Genomic DNA, 22,215 nt, shown 5'->3' on the forward strand with positions numbered 1-22,215 from the left:
AGGAGGTGAACTGCACTCCTTCCCTTCAGCTCACTGCTCTCCGTCACTTTTGGAGGTTAATGAAGATACTGCAACATATCCAGTAAAAACTGAATCACCTGGATGCTGGAGACTCTGGCCATCAAAATGCTGCAACTCATGAAAGACTGTGAGGCGTCTGTCTCAAGCCCATCACACTAACAGGAAATCAAGATGTGGACTGAGGCTTCTCCATGATCTATCTAGGCCTACTGCCCTAGAGAGGACCCTTTGAGAGTCACTTCAGACTTTGTAGATATCCAGAAAAGCCCAAGCCCGGGACTGAGGTCAAATTCTGAAACTTGGCCCGAAGCTCACTTGACATCAGCTGATTAAAGATAGCATCAGGGCTACCCTGACAAATCTGAAGGACAGTGTCTTTCAACAAAGTCTACCCTGTTTTGAGAGCTGGGAATGTGGGCAGGGAACTCTCTTTAATCAGTATTATCTGGGTTTACATGATTGCTCAAATGTGGTGTTTCTGGCAAACACTTTGCTCCAAAATAAGCACCCCCACAGCTAGTAGTCAGTATTTCCCTGGAGCTCAGTAACTGCAAATTTATTTGCCAGAACCAGACCACCAGTGAGTAGAAACCCTAAAATTAACTTGCCCTTGGTCCTATACGTTTCTGTCACAGCCAGTCTCTCCACGTCCTCGACAAAGCAGCACCCTTAAATTATCCTTGATTTAATACATACTTTCGAACTATACAATCCCTCTCCCCACTGGGCCCCACCTCCCCAATATTCACTTTTCATTTCTATCACCCCACTCATTACAAGGACTTTTGACTGATCTGTCTCCTCTATTAGATGCCAAGTTCCTTTAAAGAAGGCACCTGCCACCTTAGTCTTTATACCTTCAGAGTTTATCACGGTGCTTGGCATGTGGTAGATTATTAAACATTTGTTGAATGAGTTAAGCAGTTACTATATTGTCTCTTGCCTGTAATTTTTTGGGGAAAACCCACCTTGACCATATTAACAAGGTGAAACTCTCCCATTCAAGACCCCAAATCAGGAGATCAATAAGACTAAAACTTAAATCTAGGTTTTCTTTCATTTACTTCTAAAATCGGTAAGAAAAATACATGTATCATTTTTTGAAATCACTGATTAGTTAGTAAATGAAGAATATAAGAATAGCTACATTTGAAAGACTAGCTAACTGTGCAAAAGATTTAGAAAAACAGTAGGACCCCAAGAACTTAATGGGCACAAAAACAATTCACTAAAATAAAAAATACACAAGGCTAAGAAAATATGAAAAAACTTTCCAATCTTATTGGACATTATTAGCCTATTAAATTAACAAAGTTTTAACCATAATGGTAATTGAGAAAAGGTAGTGTGAAGTCAAAGGGCACTCATATATATTCAAACACTGAATGGAGGGTGGTTATCAACATGGTTATATGAATAAGAAACCTTAGAACCAGCTACGTCCAAGGCATGTGAGACTACATGTGTATAATATACATACCTATGTACATATATATTAAAATTTAAACTAAAAATCTTATATTTTTCTGTAAACTTCTAAAACTATATGCCCTAGGAAACCAAAGTGTTGATCAGACTTTACGCAGTATGACTTAGAAATTAAGAACATGGCTCTATCACTAGCTATATGACCATCAGCAAGTTGACTTTTTGGGCTTAGTTTCATCAGTAAAATGGTAATAATAATAAAAATAACCTACTTGACAGAGTTGGTGTAAACATTAAATGATAATATAGAAGTGTAGAACAGTGCCTGGCATACAGAGTGCTCAATAAATGTGAAATGCTCTTACTCCACATATCGGAAATTTAGAAACAGCCAAATGTTTAATGTCAGAATACTTCAAAAGATTATGGTAAATCCATACAATAGCATATTAGTATACAGTCATTAAAATGTTGCTCATGAAGAGTTTTTTAATGATGTTGGGATAATGCTTATATTAAGTGAAAAAGCATGATATAAAATTGAATATACAGTATGACTTCAATTATGTAAAATATACATCAATATGTAGAAAAAGATCTAGCAGAAAGCATACTAAAATATTAAAAGTGATTATTTGGGGTAGTAGTATTTGACCTGCTTTCTATTTTCTTCTTTATACTTTTCTATCACTGATCTTTTTTGTTTTGTTTTGTTTTACAGTAAGGAAAATATTACTTTTAAAATCAGGAAAACACCGTAATTTTAAAATGTTAAAGTAACAAATGGATAATTTAAAAAACTTATAGAAATGCCCAACTTTTCACATATAAATGATGTAACACAGAAATTACTGTAGCTTTCCAAAACTCAATTATTTCCTGTTGAATTTACAAATGTGTATACTCCATTAATGCAAAATAATTATCATAAGCAACATAAAGCAGTAAATATCCCTTGGTTGAATTTGTTTATAAATGAATGTCTGAAATTGAGCACAAACAATGCACGCGCTCCCTGACTGAAAACGGCCCACAGTCCCTTTGGCCAGCCTCCTCCACTCTAAGCAGCAGTGCCGGCCCCCAGCTGGTTCTGCTCCAGAGCTCCCTTCTAACCCATGAGCAGCAGTGGGCCTTGCTGGCAGCTCCTCCCATCTTCACTCCGTGCTCCGGCAACTTTTCCCTTTTCTATTCATCCAATTGCAAGGTTCTCATTCCTTTTGCAATTTTCAAAGGGAAGAACGCCTCCTGTCTGGTTATAAGAAAAAGAAGGTTAAGGTTTCCCCTTCACTCTGAATATAACACTCCAGAACCCTTTTCAGTTCTTTATGCACTTTTCCCCTCCTCAACAGCTTTCAACCCTGTGTTCCTCAACCCTACCTCTCAGGTTATCTTACCTTATCGTTAGTGCAAAACACTATGTTCATTTCCATCCGTTTTTGCCCTTACAGAACTCAATCTATTAAGTATTTAAATATCAGCCAATACAAATACCAGTCAAGTTTTTAACAATAGTAATAAAGAGAATAAACAATCACAATTTACAGGAGACATCAGGAAATTGTTCATATTCTTACTAAAGCATTTCTTTGAAGCAAATCTCAAAAGAAACTTCTTGTTTATCAATTAGGATTTTCACCTAAATAGCACTGGGTTAGACGTATATTTTAGCCATAATGCTGAAAAAGTATTCTATCTAAAATGTGTCAGTTGTTCATCCAAACATCCATCTGCATTGCAGTAATCAAATCATTTATGATTGCATATTTTTAAAGTGGTATAAGCAGAAACTCCCTAGATGTTAACATACTTTGTTGCTATATGGAACTTAACTCTCTAGTGTCTTTTTGTCTTTTTAACAATAAAAGCTACCCTTACACAACCCACCAATATAATGAACACCATACTTTATAAATTAATACAACACAATCTAAATGCACCATGAATTTATATTTGTTAATCTTGATATTAGAACATTTATACATTTCAAACTACATAAAAATATGACAAACAATATAAAATAGAAATTTGTTGACAACTTACGTCCAAAACATCACTATTTCTTATATTGCAATTAAGCAACAAGACAGCTTACACAGCTCTCCAGAAAACATAGTGTTTTTTGTGGAGTGTTATCAACAAAAATCAGGACAATCCCACACAATAATGTCTCCAATTTATTATCTTTTCCACAGTACACATTTTTCACAAACCATAAATCCTTTGCGGTTATTCAAAGTGTGTAAACAATTGCCTGAATCCCCATATCCCCCCACCTCGGCTTAAGGTTATGAATGTTTTAAGTCCTTCAATCAAGTTTTAACTCTTCCACTTGCATAAGCAATCAGGAGCCTTCTCTCTTTCAATTATGTATATTTTATCATACAGCCTGCAATGCAGTAAATCACAGTGAAAGCCCTGGGGAAAACAAAACAACATGATCTTTACAGCGGGACTTGAAACTTCACAATAGTAAAAGCAGTTAAAGAAGCTTCCCATAGTAAAAGCGTGGGTTTTCATTTCCAGAAATCAAGTCAATTAGAAACCCTAGGTTCTACTTAAAAACTCATTTTGATCTAAAAGTGAAAACAGTCCCCTATCCATAGTCATTTTATAAACTCTATACAGTTTCACTTGCAGAGATTTTTTTTTTTCCAGTCTGGAAAACAGTAGTGCAATTAGTTTTACTTCTTATAAGTTATTTAGTCCAGGATGTAAATAGCTCTGTGGAAAGATAAGAAGATGCTCTGGTAAACAAGAAATTTTTGCAAGCCCATGCTGGCTTACGAGTCCATTAAAGCTTGTAAGTCCATAGTGGCTTTCAACAAATGCTGTATATACATCACTAATAACAAAGCAGAAATAAATAGGCAGAAATGACTGTAAACTGTCTCATTTCAATGATTTTTCAGTAATAACTGGCTTGATGAATTGATTATATATAGTCACTTAAATAAGCAGACAGTAGACAGCTGCCCTCCTGGACGTTCCACCATGGCATCTGGCCTGGAAAGCCCCGATGGAGTTACATTCCTAAAATTAAAAGAAACCAAAAAAAAAGTGGGGAGTGGAGGGCAGGGAATAATAGTTTACAGATACCATTTGAATGGGATTCCATCAAGTCAGCCAGTTCACTTAGATTTCTTCTTAAAAAGGCTTTTGATTTTTGATGACTTTTTGCTTTTCTCTCCATTATGACAAAGGTCATGTGGGATGCTGCTTATTCTGGCAACACTTGGGGCTTCCTGAACTGGTTTACTGTCATTGCCAGCTGAGGAACACGATGTGTGGCGAGGTTTAGGCACCGGGATGCCACTGGAAAGCTGGTTCATGCTACAGGATTTCTCCAAAATTCCATTGTACACTTTGCTTGCAGGACTGAAGATCATACTCTTAGTTTCTGTCAGACCTACACAGTCGGGAGAACCCCAAGACACATCCACAGTTACAGGCGAATCCCCTCGGGAGGAGTCCTCTAGGGACACCTCATCTCTTGATATCTTTCGAGGAGATAATGTTTGGTATATCTCGAGGCTTAAAGGAGGAGACTGTTTCCTTCCAATGGAAGAATTTAAGGAGTCACATTCTGAAGCTGTGTCTGGCACTTCCCTGAATGAAACACAAACAAAGGTACAAATTTTAAATCAGTATGTTCTTAAGAGCACTAGCAGACATTCTAATTAAAACAACTTTCGTTGCGTATTGCAATTTAAGAGGGAAATGATATGATTCTATATACATTTTAGCAAAATGAGAACATTACTTCTTTAAATAATATGGCTTCTCAAAACTCAATGTTGGATTTTTAACATAAACCATAATAATGAAATCTTACGAACTACGGACAATATAAGTTACACCTTCTTTTTGTCAAATAAATTAAAATGTTAAATTTTACAGGTGATGCAGCTATCATCTCAGCTACTTTTATGTTTTATTTCAATACTATGTTTCTTTCTAAATCAGAGTTGACACTATTTTAAAAGATGAATTTTAGTCACTGCCTCTCCCTTTGTCATTAACTTGATGAGCTATAGCTTTGTTAGGAAGGAATATACATGAAAGGAATTACACTAAAATATAAGTTCTACCAAATTTAAAAGGGGGGCAGGGAATCAAGGTGCATCAGAGTATGGCAGTGGAGGAGGGGGCAAACATATGATGCTATTTAAAAAAAAAAAAAAAACAGACATTCAGTGAATTCTCACAGCATTCTTACTCTTGAATGTTTTCCTCCTTTTCTCCACAGTGGAAATATAAATTTTGTAACCCCACAACCAACATACAGTAAATGCCATCACCCATTCCTTCAAATCTCTCTCAAATCCACCATTCCTTATTACGACCCCTGCTCCCATTCTTCCTCTGAAATAGCCAGGAACTCACCTAAATGATTGCAACGGCTTCCTAACTGGTCTCCCTGCTTTCATTCTCGCTCTTCCCTCCCAGTTACTTCTCCACACAGCCATTAAAGTGATTTTTTAAAACTCGAGCAAAATATACCATTCACTTACTTGAAACTTCCCAGTGCTTTCTCTCATACTCAGAGTAAGATCCAAAGCCCTAGTCAAAGCGTACCAGGCTTGTACATGTGGTCCCTGGCTATCTCCAACTGTACACTCCCTCGTGTTCCTGTAACATGCCAACCTCAAGACTCCTCAGGGCCCTGCACTTGCTGTTCCCTCTGCTTGGTGTTATCTACTCTCCATCTCCACGTGGCTTACTTCTCCAGGGTATGCAGGTTACTCCTGCCTCCCCTAACCACCTTATCTGAAACAGCATTCTCTTTTGTTTTACCTGTCTTTGTTTGCAACCCCCAAACTTACCAAAACCTAAAATGATATTTTATATTAACTTGTTTATAGGCAGTATCCCCCAAAAAAGGAAATAGATAAAGACAAGGAGCCTTATTAACTTCTCTGCACTAGAAGAATGGCAAGCTCACGGTGGGTACTTCATAAATATGTGTTGGACAAATGAATGGAAGGGTGGGTGTGTGAGATATTACAGAACATCTTACTCACTTTTTTTTTCTTTTTTGAGAGCTTTACTACTTAGTCTCATTCGCTTTTGCATGTACTGAGCCTAAGGTGAATACTGCTCACTCCATGAAAGGAAATGATTAAGAAATGAAAGGGAGAGTCAAGGTAAAAAGTGGCAAAAGAAATACGGTGTGAGAAGGGAACAGAGCTGAAGACAGAACAGGAAGGCAAGAGTACACATGATTATAACCCAGCAGCTGGAACTAGGCCAGGGCCTTGTCTCACTTGTCTTGGCAGCTCATGCTATTGGCAAATGCACCTCTCATAGCAAGGACTAAATTCGTATTTAGGAAATGAATAAACTGAATGATCTCTTACCTTAGATGGCCTATGAGTACTATCATTTTCATGTTATTGATGTACACATTTACTGGAAGTCTGGCACTCACTTTTGACGAATATTCTATGTTAATACCACATTTTAGATACAGACTAAGATTGCTTAATTTAGTCATTTCTATGTACTTTACTCACACATGTCTATGAAGATTGTCTTTACTACAACCATAAGCTCTCAAAAGGTACAAAATCCCCTAAAGACCTAACTAATGGTTTCATATAATACACCTGCTTGTGCTGCATAATTCTCAAATGCTTTTACATTCGATAATGGGTAGCGCTAACAGAAAGTAAGCAGCAGTGCAGATATGAGGAAATGATCAGACTCAGAAATCAATCATTGGTAGAGGCATTTCTGCAAAGCTTTTTTTTGGAATGGCTGTCAATTAATTGAGCAGAATATATCATGTTCCCTGGAGCTGTTCAGCTTCCAAAGAGCAGAAGCTGATTTAGTATAATTTTACGAATTTCTTTTCTTTTCTGCTATGTGGCTTGGCTGCTTTGTGTGTGAAATTCTAAGCTAGGCTAAAAATATTTTAAAAACTAGCCTCTAAACTCTGAACAATGTGTGAAAAGAATACTAATTTAAGTCAGGAGACTTGGGTTCCTAAGCCGGTCCTACCATTAATCAGTCGTAAAAGCCTCAGCAAATCACTTGATTTCTTGAGGTCTCAATTTTCCTATCTGTTAAAGTAGGAAAATTTGATTAATCACTAATGTTACCTTCTAGTTCTAACATTTGAATTCCGTAATGACAAGAATCCAAAGTGTTGCTGCTTCTGCATAACTAATCTGACTTGGATAATAAGATATAATACAACTTCAAATTTTATTTTCTTGCAGAGTACATATTCTTTGGAATGTTGAACTTAACTATGTGTACCACTTATGCCATTTTTTCTATTCCTTTTTTTCCGCAGAGTGACATGGAGTTGAATTCCCACTATACTTGTATAAGAAAACTTGAAGTGAGGTTTAAATGAGCACATATGTGCATAAGGCATAGAACATTAAAAAATCAGTAAATATTTAACATTATTATTCTGTAAGAATTCTGGTGGTTCAATAGAGGAGAGACTGAAAATGAAAAGGAAGAAAAGTTTTCCAAATTCAAATTCTTCTCTTATTTATGAGAGCTAGCTATGAAATTTTGACATTGCTGTTGAAATGAGAACTGAACGCTTCATCAATGCAGAAAGTTTGATTAGACAGTGCAGCTCTCGAGTTTTCCTTCTGATTTCCAGAAACCACACAAGACCAGTTCTGTCAGTAAAGTCGTCTTGCTGGTGACTATGTTCATACTGCAAAGACAGATGAAAAGCTAGCCATAAAGTGTTCACCCAGCAAAGCTGCATCAGATTCTCCAACTGCAATGAGGGTACAAAACCTGCGTTATCTCCTTAGGAATATGCTGCACTGATCACTTGCAAATCATAACATTTCTTTTACTACTAGATAGTTATGAATGAAAAATTATTATTTGATGATAATGTTGCCTAGAGTCACACGATAAAGTGTGGACCACTCCCTTTCACTTCTCAAAGAAGAGGGTAAAGTCTTTGGGGCCACATAGCTACTAAGTGTCAATACCTGAAACTAACACTCAATACCATACTGCTTTTAAAGAGGAATGCAGTTCAAGAACAGAGTTCCTCAAATTAAGTTTCATGGAGCACTGATGTCATTAAGTTGGACTGAAATACACTGCTGCTACGCCCATTTTGTCATTAATTTACTTTTCTCCTTTAAGTTCCTGACATTTTCTTAAACCTTTGGCATATGATACTGCTTATGTGTTAGCAAGCACCAGCACGTAACAGAATAAATCATTAAGTGACAATAAATATTTTTAAGTCAGTCATATTTGATATTTCTTTGTGTTCAAGTATATTCAAGCTCATGCTTTTCCATTTTACATATAGAATTGTTCATGACAAGTTTATGCTCTGAGATCTGAGTCAACTGTGTCCAGTGACCTCTAAGCAGTTACTTCTCAAAATATCTACCTACATGTCTGTGGTAGGCAGAATTCTAAGGCGGCTCCCAAATTCCCAGCCTCTGGTATACACCCACCTTCTTCCAGTTTTCCAATCAAACATAAAAATAGATGCGGCTGTAAAGGGGTTCTGAAGATAAAATTAAGGCCCCAAACTAGTTGATCTTAATATAGGGAGATTATTATCCAGGTGAGCCTTTGAAATTTTCGTCTAGAGATCAGAGAGACAGAAGTTGGAGACTCAAAGCAAAGGAGGAATCTACAGCAGGGAAATTCTCTGTTGCTGGCTTTGAAGGTGGAGATCCTGTGGCAACGAACAGTGGACAGCCTCCAGGAACTGAGAGCACCCGCCATGCGGCTGACAGAAAGCACAGACACGGGGACCTCCGTCCTGGAGCCACAGGAAATGAAGTTCACCACAATCACATGAGCTTTGAGAACTGCAAGCTCCAGATGAGAATGCGGCCTGGCCAACACTGTGATTTTACCCTTGTAAGGCCCTGAGCAAAACCCCCAGTCACACCAGGCTTGGAATTCTGAGGTACAGAACTAAGAGCTAAAACATGGGTGATGTCTGAGGCTGCAAAGTCTATGGTACCTTGAAAAGCAGTGACAGAAAACAGAAACAATGCACCACTCCTCCTGCCCCCCTCCTCACACCTTACCCCCAACCCAGCCCCAACATGCCCTGTAGATTATTCACTGCCAATACCATTGCTTTTCAGCAGAGAAGTAAATGGCCTCTTCCTCCTCTTCATTTCGATAAAGCGCAGGGCAACTTGACACTGAGAGGATATCTGGATCAGGGGAAGGCAAGGAGTGTGGCGTGTGCTGGGGGTGGTGAGGGTGCCGGGGGTGTGACGGGTGGGGGGCATGTGGAGCAAGCTGAGCTCGCTGAGGCTGAGGCGAGGACGGCACGATGCTGCGGCGCGAGCGGCACAGGCTGCTGCTTCTGGCTAATGATCCAGGAGGTTTAGCCATGGTCCCTGAAAAACACCAAGAATGAAAGATGCTCATGAAGTCCGGAGTCCCTTTTACAGTCACCACAAATACATACACACAAGAGAACTGATGTCACTAGTATGTCACTATTTCATCTCCCTTCATTGAAAGTTACTGTACAGTTATTACCATTCTCTACCACCTACACTCGGAAAGTTAAGAAATAGAAACAAACAAAAAAAACAGGTCTAAAAAACAAACAGAAGTGAACATAAACATGAGGCTTTAAGAGAAAATCTAAATGTACTAACCAAAAAGGCTTAAAAATTTACCTAAGACAACAAATCTTTAAATTTAAACACCTGTATTGTATCACAAATTTTTATGACTGTTAACACAAAGACCGGACAACAGAATAAAGTAGAGTGGACTTTTACCAATGGATATCTCTTGAAATATCACAAGTTCTTTGAACCTCAATCAGTTTTAAGTCAAGAAAATCACTTAACTACTGTATGCACAGTCTCACAGCTGGTGAGGCAGAGCTCAGACCAAAACTTGTTTCTTGAATACCCACTACTGTGGAACTAAACAGAAATCTTAGATCCAACTGTTTCTGCTACCAGTCTCAGTTGAGACTTACGCAGGCGGGTAAACAAACTTCCCCTACATCTTCAATGTCCTCACTAAATGGGCATTCCATTTCTTACTCTTAACTGAACGAACATCGTTCACCTAATAACAACCTTGTCAAGCTGAAGCTGTTCACTCCTGCATGGTTCAGATGCTATAGCATCAGGACAAAAGGTGGGTGGCTTTGCTCCCCAGAACTGTCTGCAGACCCTTACTCCTGCATCCTTTTATACAAATGCATTCATGCTGAAGCGAACACTATTAAGGGACATGACTGAATCTTCCACCTCCATTTCACTAGTCACTTCCTGGATGGTCTCTGTCTTACCAGTCCTTACAACCCATCATCAACGTGGGCAACTTCACTTGTAAGACCTAGCCAACACCCTGACCAATCAAGGTTTCACCTCTTCTCCCCTGACCTTCACTTCTGCTCCACCACACACTCTCATGCCTTGCCCCACCATCATTCAGAACTGTGCTATCTTTGATTATAAGTCAGACTGGGCATGGTGGTTCACACCTGTAATCTCAACACTTGGGAAGGCCAAGCAGGGAGAATCACTTGAAGCCAGGAGTTTGAAACCAGCCTGGGCAACATAGCGAGATCCTGTCTCTACCAAAACAAACAAACAAACAAACGACAACAAAAAAAAGTTAAGACATTAGACATTTAGATTCTGACCATGGTCCACCTTTCCAGTTCATACAGTGTGTTCCCTCCACTTATCTATCCTACTGTCAACCCAAGCTCAAGGACCTTACTCTACTGGTTATTTTTTCTCTTGCCTTGTCATTGTCTGCCTTTCCCCCTCCCATAGCATTTAAAAGCAAATTCTGAAAAGACAAACATAAAGAATGAGCAAATGACAATAACAGCAACAAAAAACCCCTCTACCCCAGCCTGATTTTCAGCTGACATATCTCTGTTCCTGTTTATGAAGAACTGTCTATGTTACTGTCTCTACTATTTCATCTTCACTCATTCACCAAAGAAACTGTACAGTGTTTACTTACACATTCACAATTTCACTGAAACCATTCTCAACCAGATCATGATCTACCTCAAGGTTGCTAAATTCAATCAGTACTTCAATCCTTCCTTGACATCTGATCAGCATCTAACAGTGATTATTACTGTGCTCTTTGCTTGTCTTCTCCAAGCATATTCTCATCTCTTTCACCCATCCCTTGACTGCTGGTCTTCTTCAAAGTTCTATTCTAAGCCTTGTTCTATTCTCGTTCCACTTAATCTTCTGGAGTACGTTCATCTACTCTCACGACTTCAATGATCATTTGTGGTCTACAGAAGCCCAGATCTGTAACTCCAGGTTTAATCTTTCTCCTGAACCCTTATATCCACCCTCCCAATGGACACATGAATGTGCCACACGTGCCCAAACTGAATTCAACATTTTCCTTCCCAAACTCACTCCTCCTTCTGTGTTCCTTAGCTCAGTAAATAACATCACCACCTACTCAGTCATCAGAATTGTCAACACAGATATTCTTGACTCTTCTTCCTCCACCAAAATCCACCTCTAGTTAACCACAGGGTTTCTACCTCTCTAATATCTTTCAAATCTGTCTGCTCTCCTACACCCTCACTGCTGATGGATTATATTGGACTACTGTACCAGTATTGTATTATAAAATCCTGATTTCCCCCTTCCAATTTATTCTCCAAACTGCACCTGCAAGTTCACTCTAAAATGGAAAAAGAAAATGAAGGTGTATTGCTTAAAACTCTTAAAGTGAAACCCCTTACCACGGACCAGACTGCCCTCCTTACCCAGCCTCTGTTTTAGAGCTAGTGTCCCTCTGTTCTGTTACAGGAATATTAGAAGCAGTATATCTCTCTCAGCTCCTCAGAGGTATCACATTCTCTCTCACCTCCACGCCTCCTTTCCCCAACTCTCTCTTGACCTACAATTTCAGGGCTTTGCTTAAGTGGCATTTCCTCCAGGAAAGTTCCCAGGGTCCCTCCAAGTTTGAGGTCAGTGTTTTCCCTTGTGTCCACTCAGCAATACCACAGTATATTTCCCTATCGCATAACTTATCTCAATGCACTGCTCCACTAGACTCTAAATTCCATAAAAGCAATCACTGTGTATCATGTTCAACTTTGCACCATACCACCAGTCTATCATAGTGCTGGGTAAAAAGTAGATGCTCCATAAGTATCTGCTCAGTAAATCAACGAATGTTACAAACTTTTAAAAGCCACTGAAATAACGTGATGAATTGAAACAAAGAAAAATAAAGTACAAGTAAAATAAAGTGTAATTAAAAGGCTTTTTCCAAACACAAATAAATATAATATGGAAATATTTGTAATTTAGCTGGCAAACAGAATTTTCTCTCACTTATTTATAAGGATTCATTATAGAGAACTATAGGGCTCCTGTAAATCTTTATTCTGATGTTTTCTCTCTGCCAAAGAAGAAAATATGTCTTGTAAAGACTAAAAAAAAGTGTCTTAAATTATACAATTCTTGACATATACTGCAGTCATCTGAGCAGTCACCCATTACTTGGAATATACAGTAAAACCAGCAAGATTCAGTCATGACTGTAAGTATGGTGGGAGAGGAATCAGGTCTGAGAGGAATCAGGATTCGCTACTTGGAAAAATGAATACTATCCACAGAGAGATATATACACACACACACACACACACACACACACACACATATTGCATAAGGAAGTTTTAAAAAGGAAATAGTTTATGTAAGAAAACTTCTAAGTAATGCAATAAAGAATATAAGAATCAGTAAATTTGTCACATCTGTAAGTTGTTTACAACTTGACAATCTTTTCCAAAAATATCTTATTACATATTTTGCCATCTCTTTTGCCTTAAAAAATCTGTCCGTTAAGAGTTATGTACACTGAAGAGCTGAGGGTTATCCTTCCTCCTTGTTGCTTGAAGAAGTCTATGTAGGGCTGAAAACATTTGCAACATTACAAACTTCATGGAAGATTAAAAAGCAGTGCACTTTGGCCTTGTAACAAGTTATCTTTTACATAAAGCAAATATGAATGCCTTATAATACTCCCAGGCCATTAATCATTCCTAACGCAGATAAACATTCATTCCTGTCTGTGATTTATCACAGTAGGTAAATGACACATTAAAGGTCACTGTATAGGAATCTATTTCTGGGATAACTTTTCATTCTAATATTGATAATTACCTATAGAAGCAGAGCAGTGTAATATGACCCTGTATTTGTGAACTATATTTTGTGATGTTTCTTAGTTGAAGAGGATAAAATTTTGTTTTCAAGAAGGGATTCCCTACTAACAAGAACCAAAAATAAGCAATGTATATACTTCTGGTTCTAACAACATGGCAGTCAAAGGTAACCTGACAATTATCTCCCAACACCCAACAACACAGTTTAAATACCCTCAAACATTCTTATATAATGGATAAAATATAACAATTGTTTTAAACACATAGCTGAGTTTGTAAGGAGAACAGAAAACTCTCAGAGGCCAAAACAAGAACTAAAAGTAAATGCTAATATGATGCAACTGTTATGGGAGGTTATCAGTCTCATTAATCTATGGGTTTGGGGTTTAATTTGGGGATATAAGATTAGGCTTCGGGCCCATGTGAGGTATTGGAATAGTGAGTCAGTGTTCTGGATAAAAGCCTGGACCTAGAAGGGCTACATTCCTCTGTGAAAGGGTAAATTTCTAACTAATGAGCAAGCAAATTTCTTTTATTTCAAGATCTCTAAATATAGGGATTTTAAAGGGCTTCTGTGAAAAACTCAATACTCTGGGCCTATATCTCATATGAGATTGGAGTGCAAGTTCATGCTACCAAAAGGGTCTATGAAACTGTATTCCAAAGAGTTAACATAAAAAACTGGTCCCAACTTGGTGATATCCAAGTTGAAACTACTGCAGGAAGCAAAGAAAGGCATTTGAGGGGCACTTTACCACTTACACAGTTTTCTCCAGGGTGGAATAATGGCAATCTCCTTAAAAATAGCTACGTAAGAAATTATAAAACAGGAGAGAGAAAGCAATCCGCTATGCAAACACAGGAAACTGCCGTAACAATTGACCAAGAATATCAAATACGAGGATGATCAAATGAAAACTAAAAAATAGGGATTCTTTTTACATCATGAAACTATATAACAATAAATAGAAAATATGAGAAAAGAAAGCATTACAACATAGATTTGATGAAGAATCAAACAGAACTAATAGAAATGAAAAACAGTAATTAGAGTCAAACATTCAGAGGATGAGCTAAAATGAAATTAGAACTGAAGAAATAGTAAGCTAGAAGGCAGATCTGAGGAGATGTCTCTAAATGCAGCGTAGATAGATAAAAAGACTACAAAAAGAAAAGTTAAGAAATGTGGACGATAAGATGCAATAAGTAACTAACAAACTAATACTAGTCCTAATATTTCTACATAACTAATATTCCAGAAGGCATGAATAGAAGAAAGAAAAAATAATATTCAAAGAGATAATGGCTAATGTTTTTCTTTCCAGAGCCGATAAAAGACACATCCTTCAGATTCAAGAAACACACCAAGTATTAGCAAAAAAAACTGTTTAAATCCACACCCAATCATATTACAGGGAAACCACATGACAACAAAGACCATGAGAACATTTTTCAAGCAGTTGGAGAAATGGCAGCTTATCTACTAAAAAGAACCTGAACCAAGCTGACTGACTACAAACTTCTCAACAGCAACAATGACAACCTCAAAATAGCTGAGAAATAATTATTGAAAACTAATTGTTAATCTGGAATTTTATATCCAGATACATTATTACTCTCAAGTGAGACTGAAAATAAAGATATTTTCAGGCAAAGACTAAGAGAATTTATCATTCCCAATTGCTCACTGAAGTAGCTTTTACTGAAGAACATATTTTTAAGAAAGAAAAAAAGAAATGAATAACAAGCAAAATGCAATGATAAACAGAGAAATAAACACATATGTAAATTATGACTGAAAGAAACAACAAAAACAGTGACTGTTTTGAGAGACTTTCAAAACAAAACAAAATACCAGACAACGCTAACACATGATTTAAGATGGGAGAGCAGTGGCTACAAATAAAGCCTCTGAAGATCCTGAACTGTTCAAGAGAATGAGAGAAGGTAAGAAGAGGTGTGTAAAACAGAAACCACAAAACAAGATTCCAGAGATAAATTCAAACAGATCAGCAAGGGGAGTAAATATATTTGCATTAAATTTGCCTTAGCCAGCAACATATTCTCAAATAGGATACAAAATAAAACCAGTTACTGCTATTTCTTGTAGAGATATATCTAGTGTCTAATAATGGAAAAATTTAGAAGAAAGTGAAAAAGATACGCTAGGCAAATATTATTCAAAAGAAAGCTATTATAGGTATTTCAATATCAGGTAGTATAAACTTAAAGGCAAAAAGTATTAGCCATAAAGCAGTGTCCACGTAAGTATAAAAGGAACAGTTATCTGTAAAGAAGATATTATACCTGAACTTGTATTCACCAAATAACTTAGTACAAACTATATAAAACAGAAATGGGTAGAACTGTAAGGAGAAACTGACCATCATGGATGGGAGCAACCGATAGAAGAACAGACAAAAATGTATAAGTATACAGAAGATTTTATCATAACACCTGATTTAACAGACTGCGTAGTACCCTGTAACTAACAATTAAAGAAAATGTAATTTCCAGATATAGACAGAACCATTAAAATATATGACCAATAAATACTAAGTCACAAAGCAAGTATCAGGAAATACAAAAAAAGTCATACTGACCTATTCTCTAACCACACACAAAGTAGAAATCAATAGGCAAAGATGTTTTTAAAGACCAACAGACAACAAAAAAACAAAACATACATGCATATCTGGAAATTAAAACATATGCTTCTAGGTAATTCATATTTCAAGGAAGTGACGAATTAGTAATTAAAAACCTTTTAATATTTGATGATCATAATCAAATTAATATGTCAAAACTTGTGGAGGTGGCTAAGGTGGTTCTTAAAGAGAAAATTCATAGCCTTAAGATAATATGAGAGAAAACAAAGACTCAAGATTCATGTGGGAGGTGTATAAATATTAAAACAAACAAGTAAAAAAGGAAACTCCAAGAAAGTAAATAAAAGAGCAGAAATAAACAGACAATATTAACAAAACAAACAGGCTTTTGACAAGAGTGAAATAAAACAGACAACTGCCAGCCTGACAAAGCAGACAAAAGAAGATATAGATAATTATTAGGAACAAAAAAATTTTAAAATGTAACTGAGATTTTAAAAATCATATAAAATAGTATAAACAACTTAAAACCAATAGATTTTAAAACTCAGATAAAACACAATATTCTAGAAACATGTAACTTCACAAATCTACACTTTTAATCATTAAATTAAATTAATACTACAGTTTAAAAATCTGTTCCTTGCCAAAACATATATACATCAAGGTCAATTCATAGGCAATGTATTTAAAATCCTCAAAGAACAAATAATCCATACCTTATACTATTTCAAAGTATAGAATAAAAATCATACAATTTACTGGGTGATTATTGTAGCCCAGGGGCTGGTTCCAAGTGTCTTACAGGTATTACTTAATTTAAATTTTAACATTATCTCCATAAGGTAGGCTACATTTTACAGAAAAGGAAGCTGAAACTCAGGAAAGTGCCTCCCACTCAGTGCCCTGAGTAAAAGGTAATATGATTACTACAAGGTGAAGTAAAGAATCAAACCCAAGCAGTCTTGTTCCAGAATTCCACATCTTAACCCTACTTTATATTGCTGCTTCTCTCTAAAAGCAGAAAAGAATGGAATGAAAGAACAAGGAGTATAGTATTCCCCCTTATGCTTGGCAGATGCATTCTAAGTGGATATGCTTGGCAGATCCACCACAGTGGATGCCTGAAACCATGGATAGTCCCAAACTCTCTACACACTATGTTTTTACTATGCATACATACCTGTAATAGAGTTTAGCTTATAAATTAAGCGCAGCAAGAGATTAACAATAACTGATAATAAAAAACAACAATTAAATAACATACTGTATGTGGTTTCCAACCACCCCCACCTCGAAATATCTTATTGTATTCTACTCACTATTTTCAAACCACAGTTGACCACAAGTAACTAGAAACCATGAAAAGCAAAACCACATATATGGGCAGAGGGGGACTACTCTTTGATTTATTTTATGATGTTAACATAATCTTGATATCAAAATCCAAGATAGTGTCAGGAAGAAAAATTACTGGCTAATCCAATGTGTGATTAAAGATGCAAAAATCCTAAATAACAAACCAAATCCAACTCATTCTAAAAACAGCACATTGTGACAAACATAGTTTCACTGACATTTAAAGGATTTACTTAAACAGATTAAAATTCAGCAGAATAAAAAACAAATGATCACCTCAAATTACGCAGAAAAATAATTTGGTAAAATTTAATATCCACTGATTAACAAAAAAAAATTCTTAGCAAAACAGAAATAGAAATGACTTTCCTTAACTTAAAAGTAATCTACCAAAAACATAAAAAAAAAAAAATACTTCCTGGTGAAATTCTGGCAGCATTCTCTTCAAAGTCAGAAACGGCAATCCCTGTTGCCAGCAGTCCCTACTTTCATTCAATGTTTTACTGGCGGTCTTAGCTTGGGCAATAAAGAGGAAAAACTTACTAGTATTAACATGAAAAAGCCAAGACTACCATAAAATACTTAAATATGTTTCCGTATATGGTATTCTGTATTCAGCATACCAAATCCAATAGCATTTCCTCATCAGCAACAAGCAATCTGAAATGCAGTTTTATAAGAAAGGTAATGTATATAACTACCAAAAATTTATTAAGGTACCTAGAAATTAATCTTTTTTTTAAAAAAAGCAAGACCTGCACAGAGAAAAAAAATTATCAATTTTATTTAAAGATATAAAAGATCTTGATAAATGGAATTTATTAATAATTCACTGCATATAAATTCACAAATTCAAAAAAAAAAATTTTAAACCCAATGGAACCTTTCATGGAATTTCATAAGCTGATCTTAAAATTCAGAAGATTAGTTAAGAGCAGAAATTCTGAATTTTAATAATAAAGGAAGACGAGGTCTTATCAAATATCAATACTTTTTACAAAACCCTAGAAACTAAAGCAGAACGGGGCCAGTGAAACAAAATGGGAGAGCTGGGAGCACTTATATATCTATGGAGAGAAGTGGTATTATAAGTCAGCAAGGACAGAACAGGAATGAAGCTGAGACAACTGTTTACCCATACCTCAAGAGATATATTTAGATTCCAACTTCACACTATGAACAAAAATAACTTCTAGGTGGATTATAGGACTAATGGATTAAAGAAAAACTTAAAAACTCTAAGGAGTGCAAACAATCTAGCATCTTCTGAAAAAGACATAAAAAGCACAAATCAGATTCACAATTTGCCATTTAAAAAGCCAAAGTCTGGAAGATATTTGCAACCCTCAAATAACCAGAAAAAAAAAGAGCACTTCCACATCAGTACGGAATCTTGCAGGAATTCCACAGCAAGAACAAGCAACTCAGAGAGGAAGAAATCTGAACAACAAATGCCAATAAAGGAAATGGCACTCAACCTCAACAGTCATCAAGGAAATAAAAAGTTTAGTAATTGTGAGGTATCATTTCATACCCTTTCGAGTTGCAAAACAAGAAAATCGGATTATTCCAAGTACTGATGAGGATACAGGCACACAGGCACTCTTATAAAACAGTGGGTATGTAAACCATTTTGACAGCAACTTGGCAATGACTAGTAAAAGGTGCCTTCCCAATGACCCAGGAGTCCATTTCTAGGTGTCCACACAGAGAAACTCTCAAAGTTATGCACAAGGAAGTACAGGTAAAGATGTTTGTTGCACATTGTTTGTAAGGGCCAAGAAAGTAGAAAGAACCTATGTCAGTAGAAAAACGGACAAACTATGGATTTCTAAATACAATAAATAAATATATAAGTTATGGTTAACTCATTAAGCAGTGACCTTAATTCATCTCTACATAAACATGAAACATTTTTGAAACGTAACTTTTGAGCAAAAAGAGTTGTAAAATAACACCTAGTTTGATAACATTTATATACATTTCTAAACACGCAACAATTGCATATAATGTTATGGATATATATGTATGTAATAAAAGTACAACAGGCTTTAGCATAAGTCACAACTTCAAAACAGTGGGGAAGGGGAGGCAATGTGGTTTAGGTGTATTTGTAATAATTTATTTCAGAGAAAAAGATAAAGAAAAATGTTGAAATCTGTTTATCTTTTTGGTAGTTGGGCATATTATTTTCAGTCACTTTAAGTGTGTGTGGACAGCTTTATAAGAAAGTTTAAATAAACTATTATCACATTCTCACCAAGGAAAGCACTTAGCAGATATTTAAAAATAGGAAAAGAGATTTTAAAAAGTAATAGAAAAACAACAATCACCCATTCCCCTATCTACACAGAGCTAACCACTGATATTTCCATATAATTAAACATAGACAATATTATTCTATGTATATTGTTACAATATTTTACTTTGTTCTTAACAGACTACAGGCATGTTTCCTTGTCATCATTTCAAACTTGTAAAATTTACACAAATCCATGCTTTAAAAAAAAAAAAAAATTTAACTGTTCAGGAGGGTATAGAAATGAAGAGCCTTCATCCTTCCCTAGACTTCCATTGCCGAGAGTTTCCCATTTATCAGGTCCAGAAATTAGGTTTTTGTAACTAAGCAGAGTGGAGTACCTCTGTGGTGCCACTGGGTGGAGGCAGAGCTCTCAAATTGCAATCTTTGGCATGAGTTATTTTTCAGAGATAATACATTTGATCACGGATTTCTTTTTTTTTTGAGACTGAGTCTCGCTGTGTCGCACAGGCTGGAGTGCAGTGGCACAATCTCGGCTCACTGCAGCCTCTGCCTCCCGGGTTCAAGCGATTCTCCTGCCTCAGCCTCCTAACTAGCTGAGATTACAGGCACACGCCACCACGCCCAGCTAATTTTTGTATTTTTAGTAGAGACAGGGTTTTATCATGTTGGCGAAGCTGGTCTTGAACTCTTGACCCAGTGATCCACACTCCTCAGCCTCCGAAAGTGCTGGGATTACAGGCATGAGCCACCACGCACGACCTGATCACAGCATTTCTGAAACATTAAATTTATAACCAACTCTTGTACTTTTTTCTTATTTAAAAGTTTAAATTTGCCTATATGACACAATCACTTAAAACTAGAATAATTATTCACATTTAGTACAATTGTTCCTTTTAACAGACATATGGATATCCAATACCTCTGCCCCCACCCCAAAAAGTGTTTTTAAAAAGTAAAGAAAAAAAACTACTTAATCTAGAGAATGCACCTTCATGCACAATTCAGATATTAAACATGGATTTTAAGGAAGAAATTCAACTTTTAAAAGCTACGGTTTTCAAACAAAAGCATGTACTTATGAATCAGTGTTGCATTTGGCAAGTTAAGGGCATATAATTCAAATAAACAAATACAAACTGACAATATTCAAACTGCAGAGCTGGCCCAGATCTAGACATAACTTTGCAACCATCATGACCTCGCAGTATGGAGCAAGCGAAATGAATGCAGTCACACACTTCTAGCTTCGCTGTATTTACAATCTGTCCACTCTTCTTGTCTCCTTTAAGAGCTGAGTGCCGCTGCACTCTCCTTGCGTTAACTGTCTGCCGTCAAACCAAAGAAGTAAAACCAGCAAAATAATACAAGTACATACCTAGAGTTAGTTAGTGGCAGAGCTAGGATTCAAATCACTGTTTCCAAGATCTTCCCCAAATTTTTATTTCTACTATACATTAAGCGCTCATTTGAAAGGATATTTTCCCCAAAAGCTCAGCACTTCATTCCTATACTGATTTGGCATTTATCACGTGCTATCTTTACCGTCAATTATGTTTTTATGTGACTCCTCATTTCGATTTAATTACAAGCAATGTTTTAAAAAAAAAGTCTTATATTCAACACTTAATATAATGTTATATGAAACAGTTGCTCAAATAAACATTTAATAATCAAATTTATAAAGCACTCAGATTAAAGTGTGTATAAATATATAATATAAATATACAAAAAGTATTTATATATGCGTTTCACATGGTATTCTCAAATAGTAAATATTTAAATTACTAACAAAAAGAAAGAGAAAACGAAGGATAACTCAAATTTTTTCTCATAGATTTCAAAGTACATGATTCCTAAAAGGACACGGGAAAATTACTATAAAACCTATACCAACACTTTTTGTTGAACTCACCACTTACCAGGAAATTGTGACACTATTGGGGGTGTGTCTTCATCTAAGTCATCAACTCCTCCAGCAATTGGATAGGGTGGAATGGAGACTCTGGGCATCACCACCCAGCTGTGATCAGAATAAAGGGAAGAGGTCAGGCTGGGGAGTCCTGAGTTATGGGCTATCTGAAAGCCACAGATCTTCTCAATTTGTTGCCAGCGAAAAAGTCGTTCTCGTAAACAAGTTGTCAACTCAGAGAGAGCTTTCCTGGAAAAGCCAATAAAGAAATTACTTACTGCATCAAAAGGTCTTTAATACGGCACTGAAAAAAGGCAATACATGAACAGACCGTGGCAATTAACTAATTTCAAGAATAACTCACTTTTAAAACTAATGTAAATTATGTAATTATATAATTAACTAACAAATGTAAATTGTTTACAAATTACTGATTTCAACACAATAACAATAAAGCAAATAAAAGCTAAAATAA

The 22,215-nt window shown here is 36.3% G+C and overlaps 1 protein-coding gene across 3 annotated transcripts in view; it reads right to left on the minus strand.

The window, feature by feature from the left end:
- Positions 1-1,066: 1,066 nt before the first annotated feature.
- STIM2 (stromal interaction molecule 2) overlaps positions 1,067-22,215 on the minus strand; it is a 166,082-nt gene continuing 144,933 nt past the window's right edge. For 2 of the 3 annotated variants that reach the window (XM_023223032.1, XM_023223030.2), the window contains 3 exons: positions 21,751-21,989; positions 9,536-9,809; positions 3,376-5,055 (listed from right to left, as the gene is read on the minus strand). In XM_023223032.1, coding sequence (XP_023078800.1) covers positions 4,578-5,055; positions 9,536-9,809; positions 21,751-21,989 — 991 coding nt within the window. In that variant the 3' untranslated portion in view covers positions 3,376-4,577. Of the gene's footprint in view, positions 2,699-3,375; positions 5,056-9,535; positions 9,810-21,750; positions 21,990-22,215 lie in introns of those variants that run through there. The other variant, XM_023223031.1, reaches the window with a different exon arrangement.

This window comes from Piliocolobus tephrosceles, chromosome 3, assembly GCF_002776525.5.
Source record: "Piliocolobus tephrosceles isolate RC106 chromosome 3, ASM277652v3, whole genome shotgun sequence".
In the NCBI taxonomy this organism is placed as follows: Eukaryota; Metazoa; Chordata; class Mammalia; order Primates; family Cercopithecidae; genus Piliocolobus; species Piliocolobus tephrosceles.